Genomic DNA, 21194 nt, shown 5'->3' on the forward strand with positions numbered 1-21194 from the left:
TTGATAGTAAATATTACAAAACAGTGGCATTCTAATTTTTCTTTTAAAAGGATAGTTTCCGTAGTCTGGTTTCTAAAGGATCTCATACTCTTTTTTTCTCTTAATGGTAAAACTTTTCAAGCTGCCCTCAATTTAAAAAATGACTATAATCATTTTATTAAGTATGAATGTCATCATTTTTCAAAGTAATGTTTTCCAAATGTCCTGTGAAAGAGGCATATAAGTCCTGGAGAGAACAGATATTCTGGAGGGGTTCTACAAATCTTAGCAACTGCAGACCACTGCCCTAGTGTGTGATATTGTCATTAACTGACCTAACTGAACTGTCATTGAATTAAAATGTAGTTCCCTTCTTGGGTTTATTAGTGCTTGCAATCCATTTGTTTCGATTTCTGAAAACTTATATACTCCACCAGTTTCTTTAGTTCTGGGTTCTTAGTAATTTAGGGTAATAATCCTTAAATATATAGAGCGAGTAACATAAAGCCAATGTTGTTGATGTTTACTTTTTAAAAATTACTATAAATTCAGTCAGTAACTGATCCAAATGAAGCAGAGACCACAGTTTTAGTAATATCATTTTAGAAGATCGTGTACAATCAAATTTTTGTTTGAACAATTAGCTCAGACTTTGGTTGAAAAAATATATAAGACATCTTCTCTTTGTGTATATACAGAATTGCCAGAAGATGAAGCATTTTTTGTTGTTCTGTTCATTAAAAATGAAGAAGATAGGAACGGGTTTCAGTTTCCTTATACTTTCCAGACTATCTGTTAATTGAGGCTACAGTTTATTTATTGGAGAAGAAATTTGCTCAGAGGGGATATTTCCATAATTTGGGGATATATAGAATATATGGAAATTTCCTTGAAATTCGAAAAAGTAGTGGCTTGTAATTTTTGTGGTGATATTGATAGTTGTGCTTTGGGCAGTATCTTAGATTATGTTACCATAATATTTTGGGTCAAAACATTTTATCATTGTAAAGTACAAATACACATGCCTCTAAAAACCTCACAAAATGTCAGGAAATAATACCCTGGGACTTTTCTTGAGAGACACCAGTTATAATCTGCATCTAGGATTCCAGGAGAAGTGAATTTAACATCTGTTGGTTATGAGCAAAAAATGAGCTATGTAAAATTTGATGGATAATAGATTATATTGAAGAGAATGACAAATATGCTCCACATGCTCTGAAAAAGTATTTAATTGACCTCATATATCAGTATGCTTGCCATTGCTTATGATCTCTCAGTATCCCAGTGAATAAGTAATACTGAAAAGTGAACTCCCAGCTTGGATATGGAGTAAGCCATACAATTCCAATGGACATTAACAAAATATATTGCTAATTCCAGGGATCCTGCTTCAGTATCATGTCTCCAAACTTTAACACTGCTCTTATTTTTGCTATTTTAAAGCTGCTCACTGACTTTACTATAAAGAAATAAAGGAATTAGTGTGTGGATCCATCAAGTAGAGACAGAACATTCTGAGTTTTCCAGTTTTCTACAGTAGTATGCTAAGACATAGACTTCTGTATATCATCTTTCATCTTTACCAGTAAAAAATAGAACCCTAGAATAAAAGGAGAGAAAACTAAGGTTGTAGTATTGCTTTTCTAGATTTATAAGTAGAGAGCCTAATTTGCTTTGGTTTCAATTTCATTCTCTGTAAAAATATTCAAAGAAATGATTGTTTAAAAATTAAAAAATTCTGATATGAAACTCTTCATTGTCATTTATCATGTGTGATATTAAAAACATTTGATAATTGAATGACTATGAAAGTCTTTCAACGGGGAGACACCTCTTATCAACAAGGGTGCCTGAACGGAGCATATTTGTATACCAGACCCTTAACTGTACCCCACAATATCATTAAAAAAAATTGATTAAAAAAATAAAGTCTTTCAAAATGTTACTTAATGTGGTATGTAGTTAATTGGCTTGAGAAAAATTTAATTTGTATGGAAGGAATATTCTTAATACATAATGTAAAAAATGAACATAGACTTCAGTATAACTCAGTAGAACAAATCCTGTTTTCATGTTCATAATTTATTAAAAATTATTAGTATAATTTGAATCTTCTTTAAGTAAAAAAACCAAAAGATGTAAAGTGTTTTGGGGTAGAGAAAATTTTAGATATGGTCATATAGACTCTTTTTTTTTTTTTTTTTTTTTTTTTTGAGTTGGAGTCTCACTCTGTCCCCCAGACTGGAGTGCAGTGGCCGCTTCCGGCCACCGCAGCCTCAACCTGCTGGGCTCCAGCGATCCTTCCGCCTCAGCCTTCCAAGTAGCCGGAATTACAGGCATGCGCTACCACGCCCGGCTGATTTTTTTTTTTGATTTATTGTAGAGATGAGGTCTCGCTGCCCAGTGGGTCTCGAACCCGCGGGCTCAGTCAATCCACTCACCTCAGCCTCCCAAAGGCGCGGGATTACAAGCTGAGCCACCGAGCCCGGCTCATATAGACTCTTACTGATATAAACTTCATATTCTTTGTTCATTTTTGCTGATAGTCTGATAGGGTTAGAGCTTTGAAGGTCTTAGTAGGAGTTAATTAAGTAATTGAATATGAATTAGCTATAATGTTTTAAATATTATCCAAATGTGATCATTTAAAAAATATGATACTGTGATTAAAAACAGACCTCATGTCTCTGCTCTTTTTAAGATTTTATTTTTACCTTATGCTTTTTGAAAATAGTAAAAAACTGTGAATCATAATGCTTTACACTTATTTCAGTTATGCTAAATTAAATAGGCACATAAAAAACAAACCAAGATATTTTGCTACTCAAACTATTAATAGTGTATATATTTTTTTTTGCCAAATTATTTGTCAAATCTATGAATCTACATTTCTCTCTTTTATTTCAGGCATTCCTCGAGTTATCCAATGTAAATTTAGACTTCCCCTAAAATTAATCTGCCTGCCAGGTCAGCCTTCAAAAACTGCAAGCCACAAACTGACTATTGATACCAACAAACCTCCAGTCAGTCTCCTCAGTCTCTTCCCAGGTAGGACTTTAGAAGTAATGTGTCTGTAACATCGAAAATGCTAAGAATTTACAATGACATCCTTCACCAGCAGGTAATGATGGGATAATTATTAGATAATTTTAAAGTAAGAATATAAAAATGCCTCAAGGATTCTTTCCTGTTGTTTACCTGTTCAAAGGAGAATAGCTTATATCAACAAGAAAATGTGTACCCTTTAAGTTTGATTAAAATTATTATAATTATTATTTTGCTTCAGTATTCAGAAATAAAAACGTCAAATGTTTCTTTTTAGACTGTGGAATTTTTTGGTTTGGAATGTAAATATTTATTCACCTTTATTGTAGGTTTTTGGATATATTCCTCTTCTAAGTATATAAATATTTATTGTTCAATTTCATTGTAGGCTTTTGAATACGTACCTTTTAAAATTATATTATTATGCTCCTGAAACATACTCTCATAAGTAGGTGCTCTTTGTGGTTCTGCTGTCTATAGCAGCCGGATGGAGCAAATGTTAATTCTGTGGCTCTAGTTGTTTAGAGGGGTTTCATATTTAAGGCTTGAGTATTACCGGGAACATTTGGGGTAATCTGTGAAGGTGCAGCTTTCTCCAGGTGTCAGTTTTTCTTTCTGAGTAGCTTAGAAAATAGAGGCTTCGATTGAATAAATCATCTCTAGTAACCAAGGTTTTTACGTCTGTTAACTTTGTGTCACGTCTGTTAACTTTGTGTCACGTCTGTTAACTTTCTTGGTGGTGGGGTGAAATTATAGGAAAAAAATCTGGGGATTAAATCAACCCTTTTAAATTCTTCATTAAAAATCAGCATTGTTGGCTGAGATACATCATCACCCTTGTATTAGTGGATAGAATTTAGAATACAAACAATATTTTCCACAAGTTTTAGAAATTTATGGTAAGTCAACTTTTGTGTTGTTAACTACCTAAAGTGCTTACAATTTATTTTTCATTAATTTGAAGTGTTTAAAATTTTTATTTATATGTAACTCTGAAAAATATCTAATATTAAATGCTTCTATTTTTACATGTGAATGGAGTTTGGATATATGCATGTATTTATTGTTAGCAAATATTTTTTGTTTTTTGGGTTGTTTTTCCCATCCCTTCTCTTTTCTTTCCCTCTTCTTTTTTAGTCAATTTTCTTATAACAAACTTTTATTAAATTATGTAATAAGAAAAGCTTGACTAACTCATCCACTTTCCTCTTGATTTGGGGTTCAGTTGTTTTGATGTCAGAGGGTGTCTTATGCTCATCAGCTTGTATTTGTTTTTTACTCTCTTAGAAATGGGACTCAATGACAAATTTTTAAAAATTTCCCCCCAAATCCAATATATGTGATATGGAGTGTTGTTTTTTTTTTTCCTTAAATTCCTGGATTTATGTTCCTATTGAAGATATTGGAATAATGTACTTGCTTAAAATAATTATCACTTCACTCTTATAAAAGTATGTCTTTTGTATGTTAATGTCAGATAAAATTGCTGCTGCAGATATTTCTGGGTCTATTTTTTTTTTTAACTGAAAGAAGTAAAATTAATGAGCTTCATAGAGAGGAAATAAAAAACTTTGAATCTACGTATCTTCTTATTTGTTTATTCCAGTTCTCTTTATATGAGCAAATGTATGTTTAAATTAAATTTAGCTTTGCTTATTACAAAATAAATGTAAAAATTAGAAAACATGGATAGCCAGAAGGAAAAAAAATGAAAGTTACTAGTAATCCAGCAATTCCTACTTATATTTCATTATATTTTTCTAATTTTTAAAAAATATGTTTCTACTATATCTGGAGAAGAAGTAGGAAATTTCTCAGGTGATTCTAATGTGAGTGGTTCACGGACCATGATTTGAGAAACTCTGCCTCTACAGGGAAGGACCATAGTCTTTTCTCATGTCTTTCGTGTAGTAGATCCTCAGTGAGTATTTGCTGAATGAATTTACCCCAGAGCTCTTAAAAAAATATATATATATATAATATATATTTATGTGTCTTTGTATAATATAAAATATATTTATTTGCGTATATATGTATATTTCTATGCGTTTATTCCCAGAACAGATTTTACTTTATATTTTTTGAGACATCTTTATATATCATTAGTTTTCCTTGTTATATGACTTTTTATAATTTATATATTTTATATAATTTATATATTTATATAAGCTTTATATAATTTATATATTTATTTATCTTATATGTAGAGAAGTACAGAAATGGGCAGAAGAAGCTGTTGTAGTATTCTGTCATCAAAGAACTAGCTTTTTTCTTTCTTTGCAATCTGCCCTCTCTATTATGTTGGCTTGTTTCATGGCAATAAAGTATTTGCTTCAGCTTCAGGCATCACATTTAACCACAAGGCAGGAGGTAGGGGGAAGAAATATAGTAATGATGACAACTTTTTATCAGAAAAGCAAGTTTCCAAAAGATTCCTGGGAAATCTAATTTTGTCACATGGTCTTCACTAGCAATGTAGAAGGCCGAGAACTAATTTGTAAATGGGCTAAGGAAAAGGAGTTTGCGAAGAGATGTTAAATTGCCTTACCATTAGTGTTATGTCATAATCTTATTAGCTTTATACAAAAATTTTACTTTAGTATAATAACAGATAGCATGTCATTTGGTAACAGTTTTTTATGTTACTCAAATATATGCTTTGCTTGTCAATAAATTTATGATGTCATATACATACAGTTTTTTATATTTATCTCTTTTTCTTAGGAGAAATTCCTTGAAGATAAATTATTGAGTTAATGGGTATACACACTTGAAAACAATTCAGATGCTAAATTGCCTTCCAGGAAAATTGTATCAGGTTATACTCTAACATCAAGGTTTATACCCATGTTAGCAGCTAAATCTGCTAAATCTTTAAAAAATTTTGACATTGTTAGGTGAAAAATGACATCTCATTTTTATTTTCATTTCTAAATTGTTTGTTAGCTAGACTTTTTGCTATTTTTATATACCTCTTGTATTCCTTCTTTTAATTTCTCCCTTTGAGGTTTTTTCTTTTTAGATAGTAAAATTTATTAATTGCTTTCTTCATAGTTTCAGGTTTTCATGTTATGCTTAGGATGATCTTCTGTATTCTAAGATTATAAAATATTTATTTATATTTTCTTCTGGTATATTTTAATGCATTCTTTTATTCAAACATAGCTTCAGTGAATATTTTTGTGTTTTATAAAAAGCTTCATTGATATATAATTTATGTACAATAAATTACATGTTTGAAGTATATAATTTTGTTAAGTTTTGATTTTTGCATATACCTGTGGAACTATTCTACAGTCAGGGGACTAAACATATTTATCACCTTCCCCTCCAAAAATGTCCTATTCGTAATCCTTTATCCTACATCCTCAAGCAACCACTGATCTGCTTTCTGTCACTGTAGATTAGTTTGCACTTTCTAGAATTTGATACAATGGAATTATGTAGTATATGTTCTTTTTTTGTTTACCTTCTTTTTCTCCTCTATTCAATATGTGATTTGCAAATAATTTCTCCCAGTCTGTAGCATGTATTTTCATTTTCTTAACAAAATCTTAATTTTGATAAACTGTGATTTATTAATTGTTTTAATGGATCATAATTTCACTGCTATATCGAAGAATTCGTTGCCTAATCCAAGGTTGCAAGGTTTCCCTCTTTTTTTTTCCTAAAAGTTTTCTAGTCTTACATTTTTACATTTAAGTCTCATCCCCATTTTGTGTTGGTATTTATATACTGTGTGAGGTATGTCTATGCTTACCAATATTGCTATACACCAACTTTATTCTTCTTCAAGTTGTTTTGGATAATCTAAGTCCTTTGCATTTTCTATGAATCCTAGAGTCAGCTTTTAACTTTTTTGAAAAAAATAAGACTGTATTTATATGGCTGCAATTCTACTTTTTCATTTTGTTCCATTGATCTCTTTGTCTATGCTTACCAATATTGCTATACACCAACTTTATTCTTCTTCAAGTTGTTTTGGATAATCTAAGTCCTTTGCATTTTCTATGAATCCTAGAGTCAGCTTTTAAGTTTTTACCAAAAAAAAAAAAAAAAAAAGGAAACCTGCTGGAATTTTAATTGGGTTGGGATTACATTGATTCTATAGATCAAATTTGGAAAGAATTCACATTTTAACAAAATTGAACATGGTATACTTTACTTATTCTAGTTTTTAAAGATGAAAATGCAGACCATCATTTATTTAGGGCTTATTTTGTTTGTCTCTGTGAGGTTTTGTAGCTTTCAATGTATAGATCTCACAAATCTTTTGTCAGATCTATCCCTAACTATTTCATATATTTTGATGCTATTGCAAATTAGCAATCTTGCCAACCTCTGATTTTTTTTTTTTTTTTTTTTTTTTAGTTTTTAATGATGGTCAATCTGACTGGTGTGAGATAGTTTCTTACTGTGGTTTTGATTTGTATTTCTCTGATGATTAGTGGTGTTGAACATTTTTCATGTTTTTTGGCCCCTTATATGTCTTCCTTTGAGAAGTGTTTGTTCGTGTCCTTTGTCCACTATTTATTGGGGCAATTTGTTTTTTTCCTTGTTGCTTGTCGATTCATTTTCATTCCTTATAAATTCTGGCCTTTGTTGGATGCATAGCTTGCAAATATTGTCTCCCATTCTATGGGTTGTCTCTTTACTCGGTTGATACTTTATTTTGCTGTGCAGAAGCTTTTAACTTGATGAGGTTCCATTTGTTAATTTTAGTTTTTGCTGCCTTTGCTTTTGAGGGCTTGGTCATGAATTTGTTTCTTAAGTCAGTGTCCAGGAGAATGTTTTCTAGGTTTTCTTCTAAGAATTTTATAGGTAGGGGTCTGCCTTCATTCTTCTGCTTATGGTTAGCCAGTTTTCCCAGCACTATTTGTTGAATAGAGTGTCCTTTCTCCAGTGTTTGCTTTTGTCATCTTTGTCAAAGATGAGTTGGTTGTAGGTCAGTGGCTTTATTTCTGTGTTCTCTGTTCTGTTCCATTAGTCTGTGTGTCCATGTTTATATTATAGTGCCATGCTGTTTTGGTTACTGTAGTCTTGTAGCAAAGTTTGAAGTCTGGCAGTGTGATGCCTCTGACTTTGTTCTTTTTTGCTTAGGATTGCTCAGGCTGTTAGGGCTCTTTTTTTGTTTCCATAAGAATTTAAGTCTTGTCTTTTCTAGATTTGTGAAAATGATGCTGACAGTTTGGTAGGGATTGTGTTGAATCTGAAGATTGCTTTAGGCAGTGTGGACATTTTAATGATATTGATTCTCTCAATCCATGAGCATAGGATGTTTTTCTGTTTGTTTGTGCCATTTTTGATTTCTTCCGGCAGTGGTTTACAGTTCTCATTGTATAAATGTTTCACCTCTTTGGTTAGATATATTCCAAGATAAATTTTGTGTGTGGCTATTGTGAATGAGATTGTGTTTTTTGATTTGGTTCTCATAATGTTTGTTGTTGGTATATAGAAATGTAGCTAATTATATATCCTGAGACATACTCCCTTATCAGTGCTAGGCGTCTTTTTGTGGAATCTTTTGGGTTTTCTATTTATAGAATCATATCATTTGAGAAGAGAGATAATATAACTTCTCTTTTTTCTATTTGGGTACCTTTTATTTCTTTCTCTTGTCTGATTGCTCTGCCTAGGACTTCAGTGCTAGGTTAAATAGGAGTGGTGAATGTGGACATCCTTGTCATATTTTGTTCTTAGGGGAAATGCTTCCAGCTCTGCCCATTAAGTATGATGTTGGCTGCTGGTTTGTCATAGATGGTTCCTATTATTTTGAGGAATGATCCTTTGATGCCTAGATGGTTGGGGATTTTTATTATGAAGGAATATTGGATTCTATCAAATGCTTTTTCTCTGTCTATTAAGATAATCACGTGGTTATTGGCCTTACTTCAGTTTTTAGGTGGTAGATTACATTTATTGATTTGTGTGTATTGAACCAGTCTTGTATCCCAGGAATAAAATTCACATGGTCATGATGAATGATCTTTGTCATGTGCTATTGTATGTGGTTTGTTAGTATTTTGTTGAGGATTTTTGCATCAATGTTGTGTCTTTGCCATTTGTTGATATAAGGATGATTCTGACTTTGTAGAATGAGTTAGGGAGGAGTCCTTTTTTATTGATTGTTTCTCAATTCCTTTACCTTGAGCTGGTGGTTGGGTTTCCTGAAGACAGCAGAAGGATGAGTTGTATTTTTCTATCCAGTTTGCCACTCTGTGCCTTTTAAGTGTCATGATAAGGCGTTAACATTCAAGTTAGATATCAACATGTAAGGGTTTGTTCCTGTCAAATTGTTGTTAAGAAGCTGCTTTGTGTTCTCAGCCTTGTGGTTAACTTGTAAGATAAGTGCTTGCATGTGCTTTTGTGTTAGCTAGATCATTCTTTCCATGTTTAGAATGCCCTTAAGTTTGTCTTTAGCACTTGCTTGTCTGGGGATGACTTTAATTTTCTTTCATTTATGAGCTTATTTTGGCGAGGTAAGAGATTCTTGGCTGACACTGCTTTCATTTAAGAATGCTAAAAATGGGTCCCCAATCTCTTCTGGTTTGTAAGGTTTCTGCTGAGATGTCTGCTGCTATTTTGATGGATCTTCCTTGGTAAGTACTTTGTCCTTTCTCTCTAGTTGACTTTAAGATTTTTCCTATCATGCTGACCTTGGATGGTCTGATGACTATGTGCCTTGGGGATGATTATCTTCTATGATTTCTCAGAGGAGTTCTCTGGATTTCTTGTATCTGCATAGTGACCTGTCTAGCAAGATAGGGGAAGTTTTCTTAGATAATGTCCTGAAAATCTTGTTTTATGTTGCTCTAATTTCTCCCTTCTCTTTCAGGAATGCTGATCAATTATGTAGATTTGGTCTCTACATAATTCCATATCTCTCGAAGGCTTGGCCATTTATAAAAATTCTGCTTTATTTATTTTTGTCTGGGTTAATTTAAAGAATTGATCTCCAAGCTCTAAAACTCTTTCCTCTTCCTGGTCAAGTCTACTATTAAAGCTTGCAACTCTGTTTTGAAATTCCTGAATCAAATTCTTCGTTTTCAGAAGTTTAGTTTGATTCTTTCTTGGGATGGCCAATTCAGCTTTCACTTCTTGGAGTTTTTCATGGCCTGTTTGATTTGAATATTCACTTTTTTCTTGGATCTCATTGAGTCTCTTTACTATCCATATTCTGAATTGTATATTTGTCATTAGGGACAATTCTGTCTGTCTAGGATCCCTTGCTTGGTAGCTGTTGGGATGCTTTGTAGGTGTTGAAACATTTTGGCTTTTGGGATTACCATTGTTCTTGCCTTGATTCCTTCTCACTTGTGGAGACAGACTCTTCTCTATTTATTTCTTCATTCATTTATTTTTTTTAAAGCTACTGTCATTGAGATGGGTCTTGGTAATGTTTTCTTCTTTTTCTTTTTTCTTATGGATATGTCTGTCTGTGTTGAGTATGGTCTGTTGGCTTCATGTAGTGTCCCTATTCCCTGTTCTCTCCCTGACCCACAGGTAGAAGAGGCAAAGACATTGCTAGCGGTGTTTGGGGGTGGGGGCTTGGCTAATGGCAAACTCTGGAGATTGTGTCCTCAGGGGAATACTGAGCCACAGCTGCACAGTGTCCAGGTGGGACTGGCAGCTATATGATGACTGGAGACCCCATATCATAGGGAGCTGTGAGGGCAGGTGTCTGTGGGTGGCAGGAATGGGGATAATCTATCTTGGAAATTGTTCTGTGTGTACTTGGGAAGAATGTATATTCTGTTGCTGTTGAATGGAATGTTATATCTATATTTGTTAAGTTCATTTGGTCTAGACTGCAGTTTAAAAATTTTTTATTTTAAAGTTATGAGGTATAAGTCAAGATTTGGTACTGCTAGCTGGGAACCCTGGAGGTGTTCTCTCTCCCCATTCCCTCTTTGGTCCATGTGTGGGAGAGGTGGAGCCAGGAACAAGGGCAGCATCTGGGAAGTGCCAGGCCAGCACTCCACCAAAGTAATTAGGCAGGGGTGAGCCAGCTTTTTTCTGCCTGGAGGAGGGCATGTCCTCTCCCTCAGCCATGGGTGGCTGGGGCCCTGCCTTGCTGGGAGTCCAGAGGTGCTGAGCCTCTTTGTTCCCTTCATGCCCTGTGGGAGGGGCAGAGACAGTGATGGTGGGGTCTGTGGGAGGCCTATTCACTGCTTGAGCAACTGGTACAACTGGTAGCCTCCCTGGGTCAAGCTGTGGCTGCAGCCACCAACTGAGTTCTGGTGAGTGCAGTGGGTGAGAGGGCTGCTTCTGAGGTAGAAGTGTCCCTGGTGGGTGATGGAGGGATGTAGAGGGATGCCTGTGTGCGGCTGCAGAATTTGTCCTGAGGCATCCTTCCTTGTTGGGGTGGCGGCAGCTGGCACTGGACCTCACTGGGAGCAGCAGCCACAAAGTCTTTATGTGGACCAGAGTGCTGCCTCTGTCCAGATTCTGGGCGGTTTCCTGTGTTTGGCTGGAGTGGGGCGGGGATCCGAGGGTGTCTCTCCCATGACTAGTGTTGCAGAGGTCCTTGGGCAGTGTGTGAAACCCCAGGATGTTCTCTCAGTCACTCATCCCTTACCTCTGTGGGAAATCCTTTTCTGGTTCTACATCAGGCATTGTCCATAGCTTGGTCTCCTTTGCTCTTAATAACCCCAGATGCTTTTCTGATGAACTTCAGTATGGATTTCTAGATGGTCTCCTGAAGAGCCAATATTTATTAATATTTGCTATTTCAGACCCTCTGCATGATAGAGCTGCTTACTAGCTGCTTCCAGTTGGCCATCTTGTATCCCTCCCTCTTCTTTTTCCATATTGGTGTTTTATCACCATAAACTTTCTTCTTAAAATTGATTTGGCTGAATTCCGTATGTTTTGGTATGCTGTATTTCCATATTTTAGTCTCAAGATATTTAAAAATTTTCCCTAATTTCCTCTTTGACCCATTGTTTTTTCTAGGAGCATGTTGTTTAATCTCCATATGTTTTTAGATTTTCCAAAAAATTTTGTATTTTTGGTTCCTAGTTTTATACCATGGTAACTGGATAATGTACTTGATATGATTTCAGTTTTCTTAAATTTATTGAGACTTATTCTGTGGTCTAACACATGATCTATCTTGGAAATTGTTCTGTGTGCCCTTGGGAAGAATGTTTGTTCTGTTGCTGTTGAATGGAATGTTATTTCTATATTTGTTAGGTTCATTTGGTCTACACTGCAGTTTTAAAATATTTTATTTTATTTTATTGTTTTAATTTTTAAAAATTTTTTAATTTTAATTTTTTTTTTTTTTTTGAGTTGGAGTCTCACTGTCGCCCAGACTGGAATGCAGTGGCCACTCCCGGCCACCGCAGCCTTGACCTGCTGGGCTCCGGCAATCCTTCCGCCTCAGCCTTCCAAGTAGCTGGAACTACAGGCACAGCTACCATGCCTGGCTAATTTTTTTGATTTATTGTAGAGATGAGGTCTCGCCTGCCCAGGTGGGTCTCGAACCCGCGGGCTCAGGCAATCCACTCACCTCAGCCTCCCAAAGGCATGGGATTACAGGCTGAGCCACCGAGCCTGACAAAAAATTTTTATTTTAAAGTTATGGGGTATAAGTCAGGATTTAGTACCTAAGCAGTTTAGGTACAGGTGAAGTTTTGGGCCTCTCACTGGACCTCACTTGACCTGGATTAGGATCAGGTACCCTTACTGATGTTATGTGCCCGCCCTCCCCTGGCAGTGTACTGACATGTATTATGATAGGTCTTCAGGGTCCACTTATGAGTGGGAACATGTGGTACTCAGTTATTTGTTTCTGTGATAAATCACTGAGTATGACAGGCTCCAAATCCATCCATGTTGCTGTGAAATTCATAATTTTGTCCTTCTTTATGGCTGTGTAATATCCCGTTGTGTATAAGTAACACACACACACACACACACACACACATATATATATATATATTTTTTTTTTTTTTTTTGAGTTGGAGTCTCACTCTGTCGCCCAGACTGGAATGCAGTGGCTGCTCCCGGCCACCGCAGCCTCGACCTGCTGGGCTCCGGCGATCCTTCCGCCTCAGTCTTCCAAGTAGCTGGAACTACAGGCGCGCGCTACCATGCCTGGCTAATATTTTGATTTTTATTGTAGAGATGAGGTCTCGCCAAGTTGCCTAGGTGGGTCTTGAACCCGTGGACTCAGGCAATTCACTCACCTCGGCCTCCCAAAGAACGGGATTACAGGCTGAGCCAGCGAGCCCGACCATATTTTTTAATCCAGACCAGTTTCAACGGGCGGTAGGTTCCATATTTTTGCTATTGTGAATAGTGCTGTAATAAACATGTGTGTGCAGGTATCTTTTATGTCGAAAGATTTGAGTTCCTCTGGGTATAGTCCCAGAAGGGGTATTGCTGGGTCATATGGAATGTTCATTTCTTGTTCTTTTAGAAATTGCCACACTGTTTTCCATAGAGGTTGAATTAGTTTGCACTCCCACCAACAGTGTAGAAGTATTCCCTTTTCTCTGCATCCTCACCAAAATTTATTGTTTTTGTTTTATTAATGATGACCATTCTTACTGGAGTTAGGTGGTATCTCAGTGTGGTTTGATTTGCATTTCTCTGATGATTAGTGAGACTGAGTATTTTTTATCTGTTGGCTGCTCATATATCTTCCTTTGAGAAGTGTCTTAATGTATTTTGCCCATTTTAATGGGGCTGTTTTTTTTTTTTCCTTTTGGCACATTTGAGTTCCTTATAGATCCTGGGTGTTAGCCCTCTTTCAGAAATATAGTTGGCAAATATTTTTTCCCATTCTGTGGGCTGTCTCCCCACTTTTTTGATGGTTTCTTTTGCTTTGCAGAAGCTTTCCAGTTTGATGAGGTCTCACATGCTTATCTTATCTCTTATGGCATGAACATTTGGAGTTTTGATCAAGAATTGGTTGCGTTTTTCAATTTCTGGAGGGCGTCTCCTGCGGTTTCTAAGATTCTTAAAATTTGAGGTTTTTCATTTAGTTCTTTGATTCATTTGGAGTTGATTTTTGTGTATGGTGACAGGTAGGGGTCTTGTTTCTTTCTTCTGCATGTGGTCAGCCAGTTTTCCCAGCACCATTTATTGAGTAGGTTCTCTTCCCAGTGGCTGTTGGTGGAGATGTTGTTGAAGATGAGTTGGTTAAGCAATTGAGATTTTGCTTCTGGAATCTCTATCCTGTTCCATCAGTCTATATGCCTGTTCTTGTACTGATACCAGGTTGTTTTGATTATTGTAGCCTTATAACCAAGTTTCAAGTCTGGGAGTGTGATACTTCCCACCTTGTTTCTTTTGTTGAGGATAGTGTTGACTATTCATGATTGTTTTCTTTTCATATGAATTTCTGTATTGTTGTTTACAGGTCTAAGAAGAATGATGATGGTAATTTAATGGGTATTGCATTGAATCTGTAGATTGCCTTGGGTAGAATGGAAATCTTAACAATGTTGATTCTTTCAGTCTATGAGCATGGAATATTTTTCCATTTGTTTGTGTCTTCTTTGATTTAAAAAAAAATTTATTTTAAAGATGCAGGATACAATTCAGAATTAGTTATACAAATGTTCATTATGCAAGTACCTTGGTTGATGAGATGCGCCCCCCCACACCCATCTTCTTTGATTTCTTTGAGCAGTCTAGGGGGCACTTTAAGCCCATTGTTTTTTCACTGATTTCCCATCTGGATGATCTGTCCATTGTTGAAAGTGAAGTATTGAGATCTCTTATTATTATTGTATAGCAATCTGTTTCTCCCTTCATTTCTATTAATATTTACTTTGGCTAGATGCGTTGGCTCACATCTGTAATCCCAGCACTTCGGGAACCTTAGATAAAAGGATTGCCTGAGCCACAGGTTTGGGAACAACCTGGGCTTGGTGAGTCCTCATCTCTACAATACATCAAAAAAAATTAGCCGAGAATAGTGGCGCATGCTTGTAGTTCCAGCTACTTGGAAGGCTGATGCAGAAGGATCACCTGAGCCCAGCAGGTCGAGGCTGTGGTGGCCATGAGTGTGCCACTGCACTCCAGCCTAGGCAACAGAGTGAGACTCCAACTAAAAAAAAAATTTATGTGCTCAAATGTTGGGTGCATTTATGTTTATATTTTTGTATCCTCTTGCTAAATTGACCCCTTTATTATTATGTAATGATAGTCTGTGTTTCTTTTTTATGTTCTTACCTAATGTCTGTTTTATTAGATATAAATATTGCTACCTTTATTCTCTTTTGGTTGGCATTTGAATGGAGTATCTTTTCCAGTCCCTTAACTTTCACTGAATGTATGTCCTTAAAGGTGAAGTGAGTCTTTTATAGGCAATGTGATATTTGATCCTGTTTTTTAGTCTATTCAGCCATTTTATTTATCCATTTATTATTAATATTTTTTCAGTTGCATTTTCACTCTTTTGCCAAAGCTGGAGTGCAGTGGCATGATCAGGCTCACCATAGCCTTGACCTTCTGAGCTCAGGTGATCCTTCCTCCTCAGCCTCCCAAGTTGCTGGGACTATAGGCACATACCACCACACCTGACTTAAATTTTTTTGTAGAGATGAGGTCTCACTATATTGCCCAGGCTGATCCTGAGCTCCTGGACTCAAGCAATTCTTCTGCCTCGGACTCCCAAAGTACTGGGATTACAGGCGTAAGCCACGATGCCCAGCCTTTCCTCCTTTTTTGAACTTCTATATTCTTAATGTTACCTCTCTTGATGATGTTTCCTAAATCTTACAGGCTTTCTTCTTTCCTTTTCATCTGTTTTTTTTTCTTCCTGTGATTGTATATTTCTAATACTCTGTTTTTGAATTTACATTTTCTGCTTGGTCAGTTCTCCTTTGGATTCTCTCCATTGCGTTTTTCATGTAATTCATTGAATTTCTCATCTCAAGAAATTTTTTATGATTTTAATCCCCGTTACATTTCTCATTTTGTTCATTTATTGTTTTTCTGATTTTTAAAAATCGTTTTTCTCTCTCTTTTTTTTCCAAGTTCACTGAGCTTCCAGAAAGTTATTTTGAATTCTTTGTCAGTCAGATTATAGATGTCCCATTTTAGGGGGATCAGCTACTGGGAAATTATTATGTTCTTTTGGTGGTGATGTATCTCCTTTGTTTTCGTTTTTCTTGTTGCCATACTTTGATGTATGTGCATTTGGTGGCGCAGTCTCCTATTTCCTATTTTACCTTCTGGTCTTGGTGTGGAAAGACCTTCTGTGGGAGGGTCAAGGGTACTGGCTGAGTGAGATACAACTGTTCTGTCTCCAGTGAAGTTATAGCAATATAGTCTCAGAACTTCTCCGTTAACTGTGTTTGGTATTAGTGAAGATTGCAGGTATCATCATTTGCCAACTCTGTGGGTGTTCTCAGTAGCACTGAGGGTTGTTGAAGTCCTTAGTGATAATGGCAGCTATGATCTTCCAATTTCTTTTTTTCCCACCAGGAAAGTCATGGCTGAGAGGATCCTTCTTGGCATGAGGTCTGGTTTGTGAGCCTGGTTGTGGTGGTCCAGTGTCTGATGAGTAGAACTTATGGAGAGACCACAGAACCAAGGCCTGAAGCAAGGGTATAAGTGGCGGGACAATGACTCTGAGGTTTGGATAGTAATGTCACCAGTTCCTGGGCACATGCACTTTCACTGCTGTGTTCGGGATGGTATGTGAGGCATTGGTACTCATGAAACAACTGGGGAGCCAGTGATGGATGCCCAAGTTACTTTGTCTCTGCTATACAGAGTGGGTCCTAGCTCTCTATGGCAGCTGAGTTAATGACTAGAAAACAGGGACACTCAGAGAGACTGTGGCTCCAGGACCTGGGGTATGAACTAGCTTACTGTAGTAGCTCTAGTGTCTTAGGTATGAATGGGCACAGTGCAGCCACAGGGCCAGTTCTTCATGGATGGTAGCACATTCAAGAAGTGGTTTTAAGCCGGGGTCGGTGGCTCAGCCTGTAGTCCCGTGCCTTTGGGAGGCTGAGGTGAGTGGATTGCCTAAGCCCGCGGGTTTGAGACCCGCCTGGGCAGCAAGACCTCATTTTTACAATAAATTAAAAAATCAACCGGGCGTGGTAGCACATGCCTGTAATTCCAGCTACTTGGAAGGCTGAGGCGGAAGGATCGCCGGAGCCCAGCAGGTTGAGGCTGCGGTGGCCGGGAGTGGTTACTGTACTCCAGTCTGGGCGACAGAGTGAGACTCCAACTCAAAAAAAAAAAAAAAAAAAAAAAGAAGTGGTTTTGAGTTGGGGGTAAGGGACATGCATGAGGTTGGAAGGTTTTGTTCCTGGGATGGCACAACAGTGACTGTTTCTTGAGCAGAGGAGTTTGCAGCCATGCTTTTCTCTCTGGGGTTCCCTAGTGGGAATGGCTGTTAGTTACCTCAATGCAAAAACTGTCTGTCTTCTGTGGAACAGTCTGCTGGGGGCCACAGTACCTTTGCTGCATGGTTGACACCAATAGCCTCTTGCCTTTCTTTTTGTTCCTAGCCATCTGTAGGCATCTTAGGTATGCTGATATAACCAGTCATCCTTTTTGTGTTGCTTGCAGTTTCTTAAATGGGCCCTTGAGCTCTCATAAACCTTCATTAGTCTGTGGATAGCTGTTTATATTTCATTTTTTTGTGGAGGAATGAAGGCTGGTATCTCTTACTTCACCATTTTAGTGACATCTTTTACCCCCATGAAGACATTTGATATTTTATTTTGTCTGCCGTGTTGCCTGTAAATTGGTAGTTGGATCTAAAGGTAGGAGAGTCAAGATTATTTTGACCAGAGTCTTCATGGATGGTAGCATAGATTTTCAGCAGGGGGCACATAGTACCTGCTTGTTTCTTTGTGTGTGATAGTAATAGCCATATTCGGTGTTAAGATCTAATAATTTATTACAGGCTGTAAAATGTTGATACTCTATTTCTTTAAAGCTTTTTTCCATTTTTGTTGGGAATATTTCTATATAGGAAACCTTCTTCTTCTTAACTAGTAGTGATTATGTGGTGTGGTTTGACTAGGATTGGCAGGATAAAATTCTTAGTTCTTTCTCTTTGTTGCTAATCTTAAAAATATTAAAAATAAATACAGTTTGAATTAGAGTGGTTTCTTTAGGTTCCTCCTCTAGTTATTATTTGTTTTTGTTTTGTTTTGTTTTTAAGTGTCTATATGAACTCATATCTTTAAAAGTTATATTTGATGTGTTTTACTCCATTGGAATTATTATCTATTTTGATACTCAAATATTTTTGTCTCTGACCATTTTGTCTTTCAGGAGTCTTTTAAAGCTAGCTTTCAAGTCCTTTTCATACAAACCTACTATGTTACTGATAGTGTCTTTACTATCTGCTGTGACAAAATATTCTGTTGTCATCTTGTGCCCGTTCTGTGTCACATCTGGAATCAGCCTTTAGAAGAAAGGAAATCAGTTGATTCCAGAGTTTTACTGGGAGGCAGAAATTTTGCCACTTGGAAGCTACTCTGAAAATAAAAGCTACAGTTCATATATGGGCTTTATATATGACTAGTGACATAAAAAATACTTATCACTCAACTAAGCTCCCTATTTCAAATGTTAAGTGTTAATTTTCCCTTCTGGTTACAAAGGTGATTTTTTTCCTCTTTTCTCTGTAGGCTTTGCCAGTCAGTCAGAAGATGATCAGGTGAATGTAATGGGTTTTCGCTTCTTAGGAGGTTTCCAAGTTACTCTTCTTGCTTCCAAAACTTCTCGTAAGTAAAACCATGTTATTATTGCTTTAACATTTTATTTTCTGAGGACACCACATCACAGGATATTCTCACATCAATGGTTCCTGCAAAGGGCAATGCTCAGTCATATATCAAAAGCTAAGGGCAATGATATTAAACATATAGGATGTACAAGTTATGAAGATAGGATTTTATTTTACTATATGTAATTTTCATCTTGGGGATGAGCAGAGTCTGAGATAGGAATTTAAAGAAAGGAAAAAGTGATTTTGAGATAGGTATATGGTGAATTTGGTTTTGGCAACACCTAGATACTTGAACTGATTTTCTTTGCATATATTCTTGTTTTCTTCTTTTAGACATTGACAAACATAAAGATGAAAATGGATGACTTTTGCTGAGACTAATCTCAGTAGGCAGAAATGTAGTGATTATATACTCGAGTTTGAATTTCAGATTTAAATATGCTTTATTTGGTTGCTTCATACTCATGAGAATAGTTGAAATTAGTCAATGTAAAACTGCTTCTGTTATATGTAGCATATCAAAGGTACTGAACTCACTACTTTATATACACCTTCATGGAAATAAAATAAGATATTAAGAAATGAAGTGTATAACAAATTTGTATTGAGGGAAACGTGTGCATTCTCTCTCTCTTTCATTGAAGTACATTGGCTTAGTACATTCCTATTATTATTATTATTATTATTTTGAGTTGGAGTCTCACTCCATCGCCTAGACTGGAGTGCAGTGACATGCTCACGGTCACTCCAGCGTCGACCTGCTGGGCTCAGGCCATCCTTCCTGAACTATAGGCACGAGTAGGCACAAGTAGCTGGAACTACAGGCGCGAGCCATCATGCCCAGCTAATTTTTTGATTTATTATAGAGATGAAGTCTCGCCAAGTTGCCTGGGCTGGTCTCAAACCTGCAGGCTCAGGCAATCCATTAGCCTTGGCCTCCCAAAGTATTGGGATTACAGGCTGAACCACCGAGTCTGGCCATTCCCATTAAAAAAAAAAAAAACCTGCAGATTTTGCAGTGGGCTTTCACTTTCTACTTATGTATTTGTGGTTGTAGTTGATTATTACTTTTATAATAGTAAGTCAAGTACAATAAGAACATCTGTTTTTGAAAAAGAAAGGTATTAGCAGGAGGAGCAAACATCCCCTTTAGAAATTGTAACAATGTTTCTGTGGCAAAAATCATAATATCTTCTAGAATATATAGATTGGTGACTGGTAGAATAGACTTGGATACAACTAAAGACTTTAGGTTCGGTCACAGAAATCAAAGACAACTCTGAGAAGAATAAGATTCTGTATTTTTCATGGTTTTTGTGATTGGTCATGATTGTATTCTTCTTTACATTGGTACCATTTAAAACATTGTGTTATTGTGCACTGCTCAAAAAAATTCAAGAAGACAAACAAATGGAAAAATACTTATAGATAGGAAGAATCAACGTTGTTAAAATGTCCATCCTAACAAAGGCAATCCACAGATTCAATGCAATATCCATTAAGTTACCAACAACATTCTTCTCAGGCCTGGATATGACAATAAAGAAATTCATATGGAAACATAAATGACCATGAATAGTCAAAAGAAACAAAGAAACAAAGCAGGAGGTATCACACTTCCAGACTTCAAACTTTAATATAAGGCTACAGTAACCAAAACAGCCTGGTATTGGTACAAGAACAGGCATATAGACCAATTGAACAGGATAGAGATTCTGGAAGAAAAACCTCAATTTCTCAACCAACTCATCTTTGACAAAACCTCCAACAACCACCACTGGGGAGAGAAGAACCTTTTCAGTAAATGGTGCTGGGAAAACTGGCTGACCACATGCAGAAGATTGAAACAGGACCCCTACCTATCACCATACACAAAAATAACTCTAAATGGATCAAAAACCTAAATGTAAAACCTCAAACTATAAGAATCACAGAAAACACAGGAGATACCCTTATGGAAATTGGAACTGGCAACCAATTCCTGATCAGAACCATAAATGCCCATATCTTAAGAAATAAGATAGACAAGTAGGACCTCATCAAACCAACAAGCTTCTGCAAAGCAAAAGAAATCATCAAGAGAACAGGGAGACAGCCCACAGAATGGGAAAATATATTTGCCAACTGTATATAAGACAAAGGTCTAACATCTAGGATCTACAAGGAACTCAAACATGCCAAAAGGAAAAAACAGCCCCATTAAAAAGTGGGCAAAAGACATGAATAGACACTTCTCAAAAGAAGATATATGGGCAGTCCACAGACACATGAGAAAGTGATTAGCCTCACTCATCATCAGAGAAATGCAAATAAAATCCACACTGAGATATCACCTAACCCCAGTAAGAGTGGCCATCATTAATAAAACAACAAGCAACAGATGCTGGGGAGTACGCAGAGAAAAAGGAACACTTCTACAATGCTGGTGGGAATGCAAACTAGTGCAACC

At 36.5% G+C, this 21194-nt stretch overlaps 1 protein-coding gene across 15 annotated transcripts in view; it reads left to right on the forward strand.

The window, feature by feature from the left end:
• BBS9 (Bardet-Biedl syndrome 9) overlaps window positions 1-21194 on the forward strand; it is a 468999-nt gene that overhangs the window by 222306 nt on the left and 225499 nt on the right. For all 15 annotated transcript variants that reach the window (XR_002481520.1, XM_021709169.1, XM_021709171.1 and 12 more), the window contains 2 exons: window positions 2890-3030; window positions 18645-18740. Coding sequence is in view for 14 of the 15 variants with exons in the window: in XM_021709169.1 (XP_021564844.1) it covers window positions 2890-3030; window positions 18645-18740 (237 nt within the window). In the remaining variant the exon portion in view is untranslated. The remainder of the gene's footprint in view (window positions 1-2889; window positions 3031-18644; window positions 18741-21194) is intronic.

This window comes from Carlito syrichta, unplaced genomic scaffold (assembly GCF_000164805.1).
Source record: "Carlito syrichta isolate Samal-C Ts95f unplaced genomic scaffold, Tarsius_syrichta-2.0.1 Scaffold169078, whole genome shotgun sequence".
Lineage (NCBI taxonomy): Eukaryota > Metazoa > Chordata > Mammalia > Primates > Tarsiidae > Carlito > Carlito syrichta.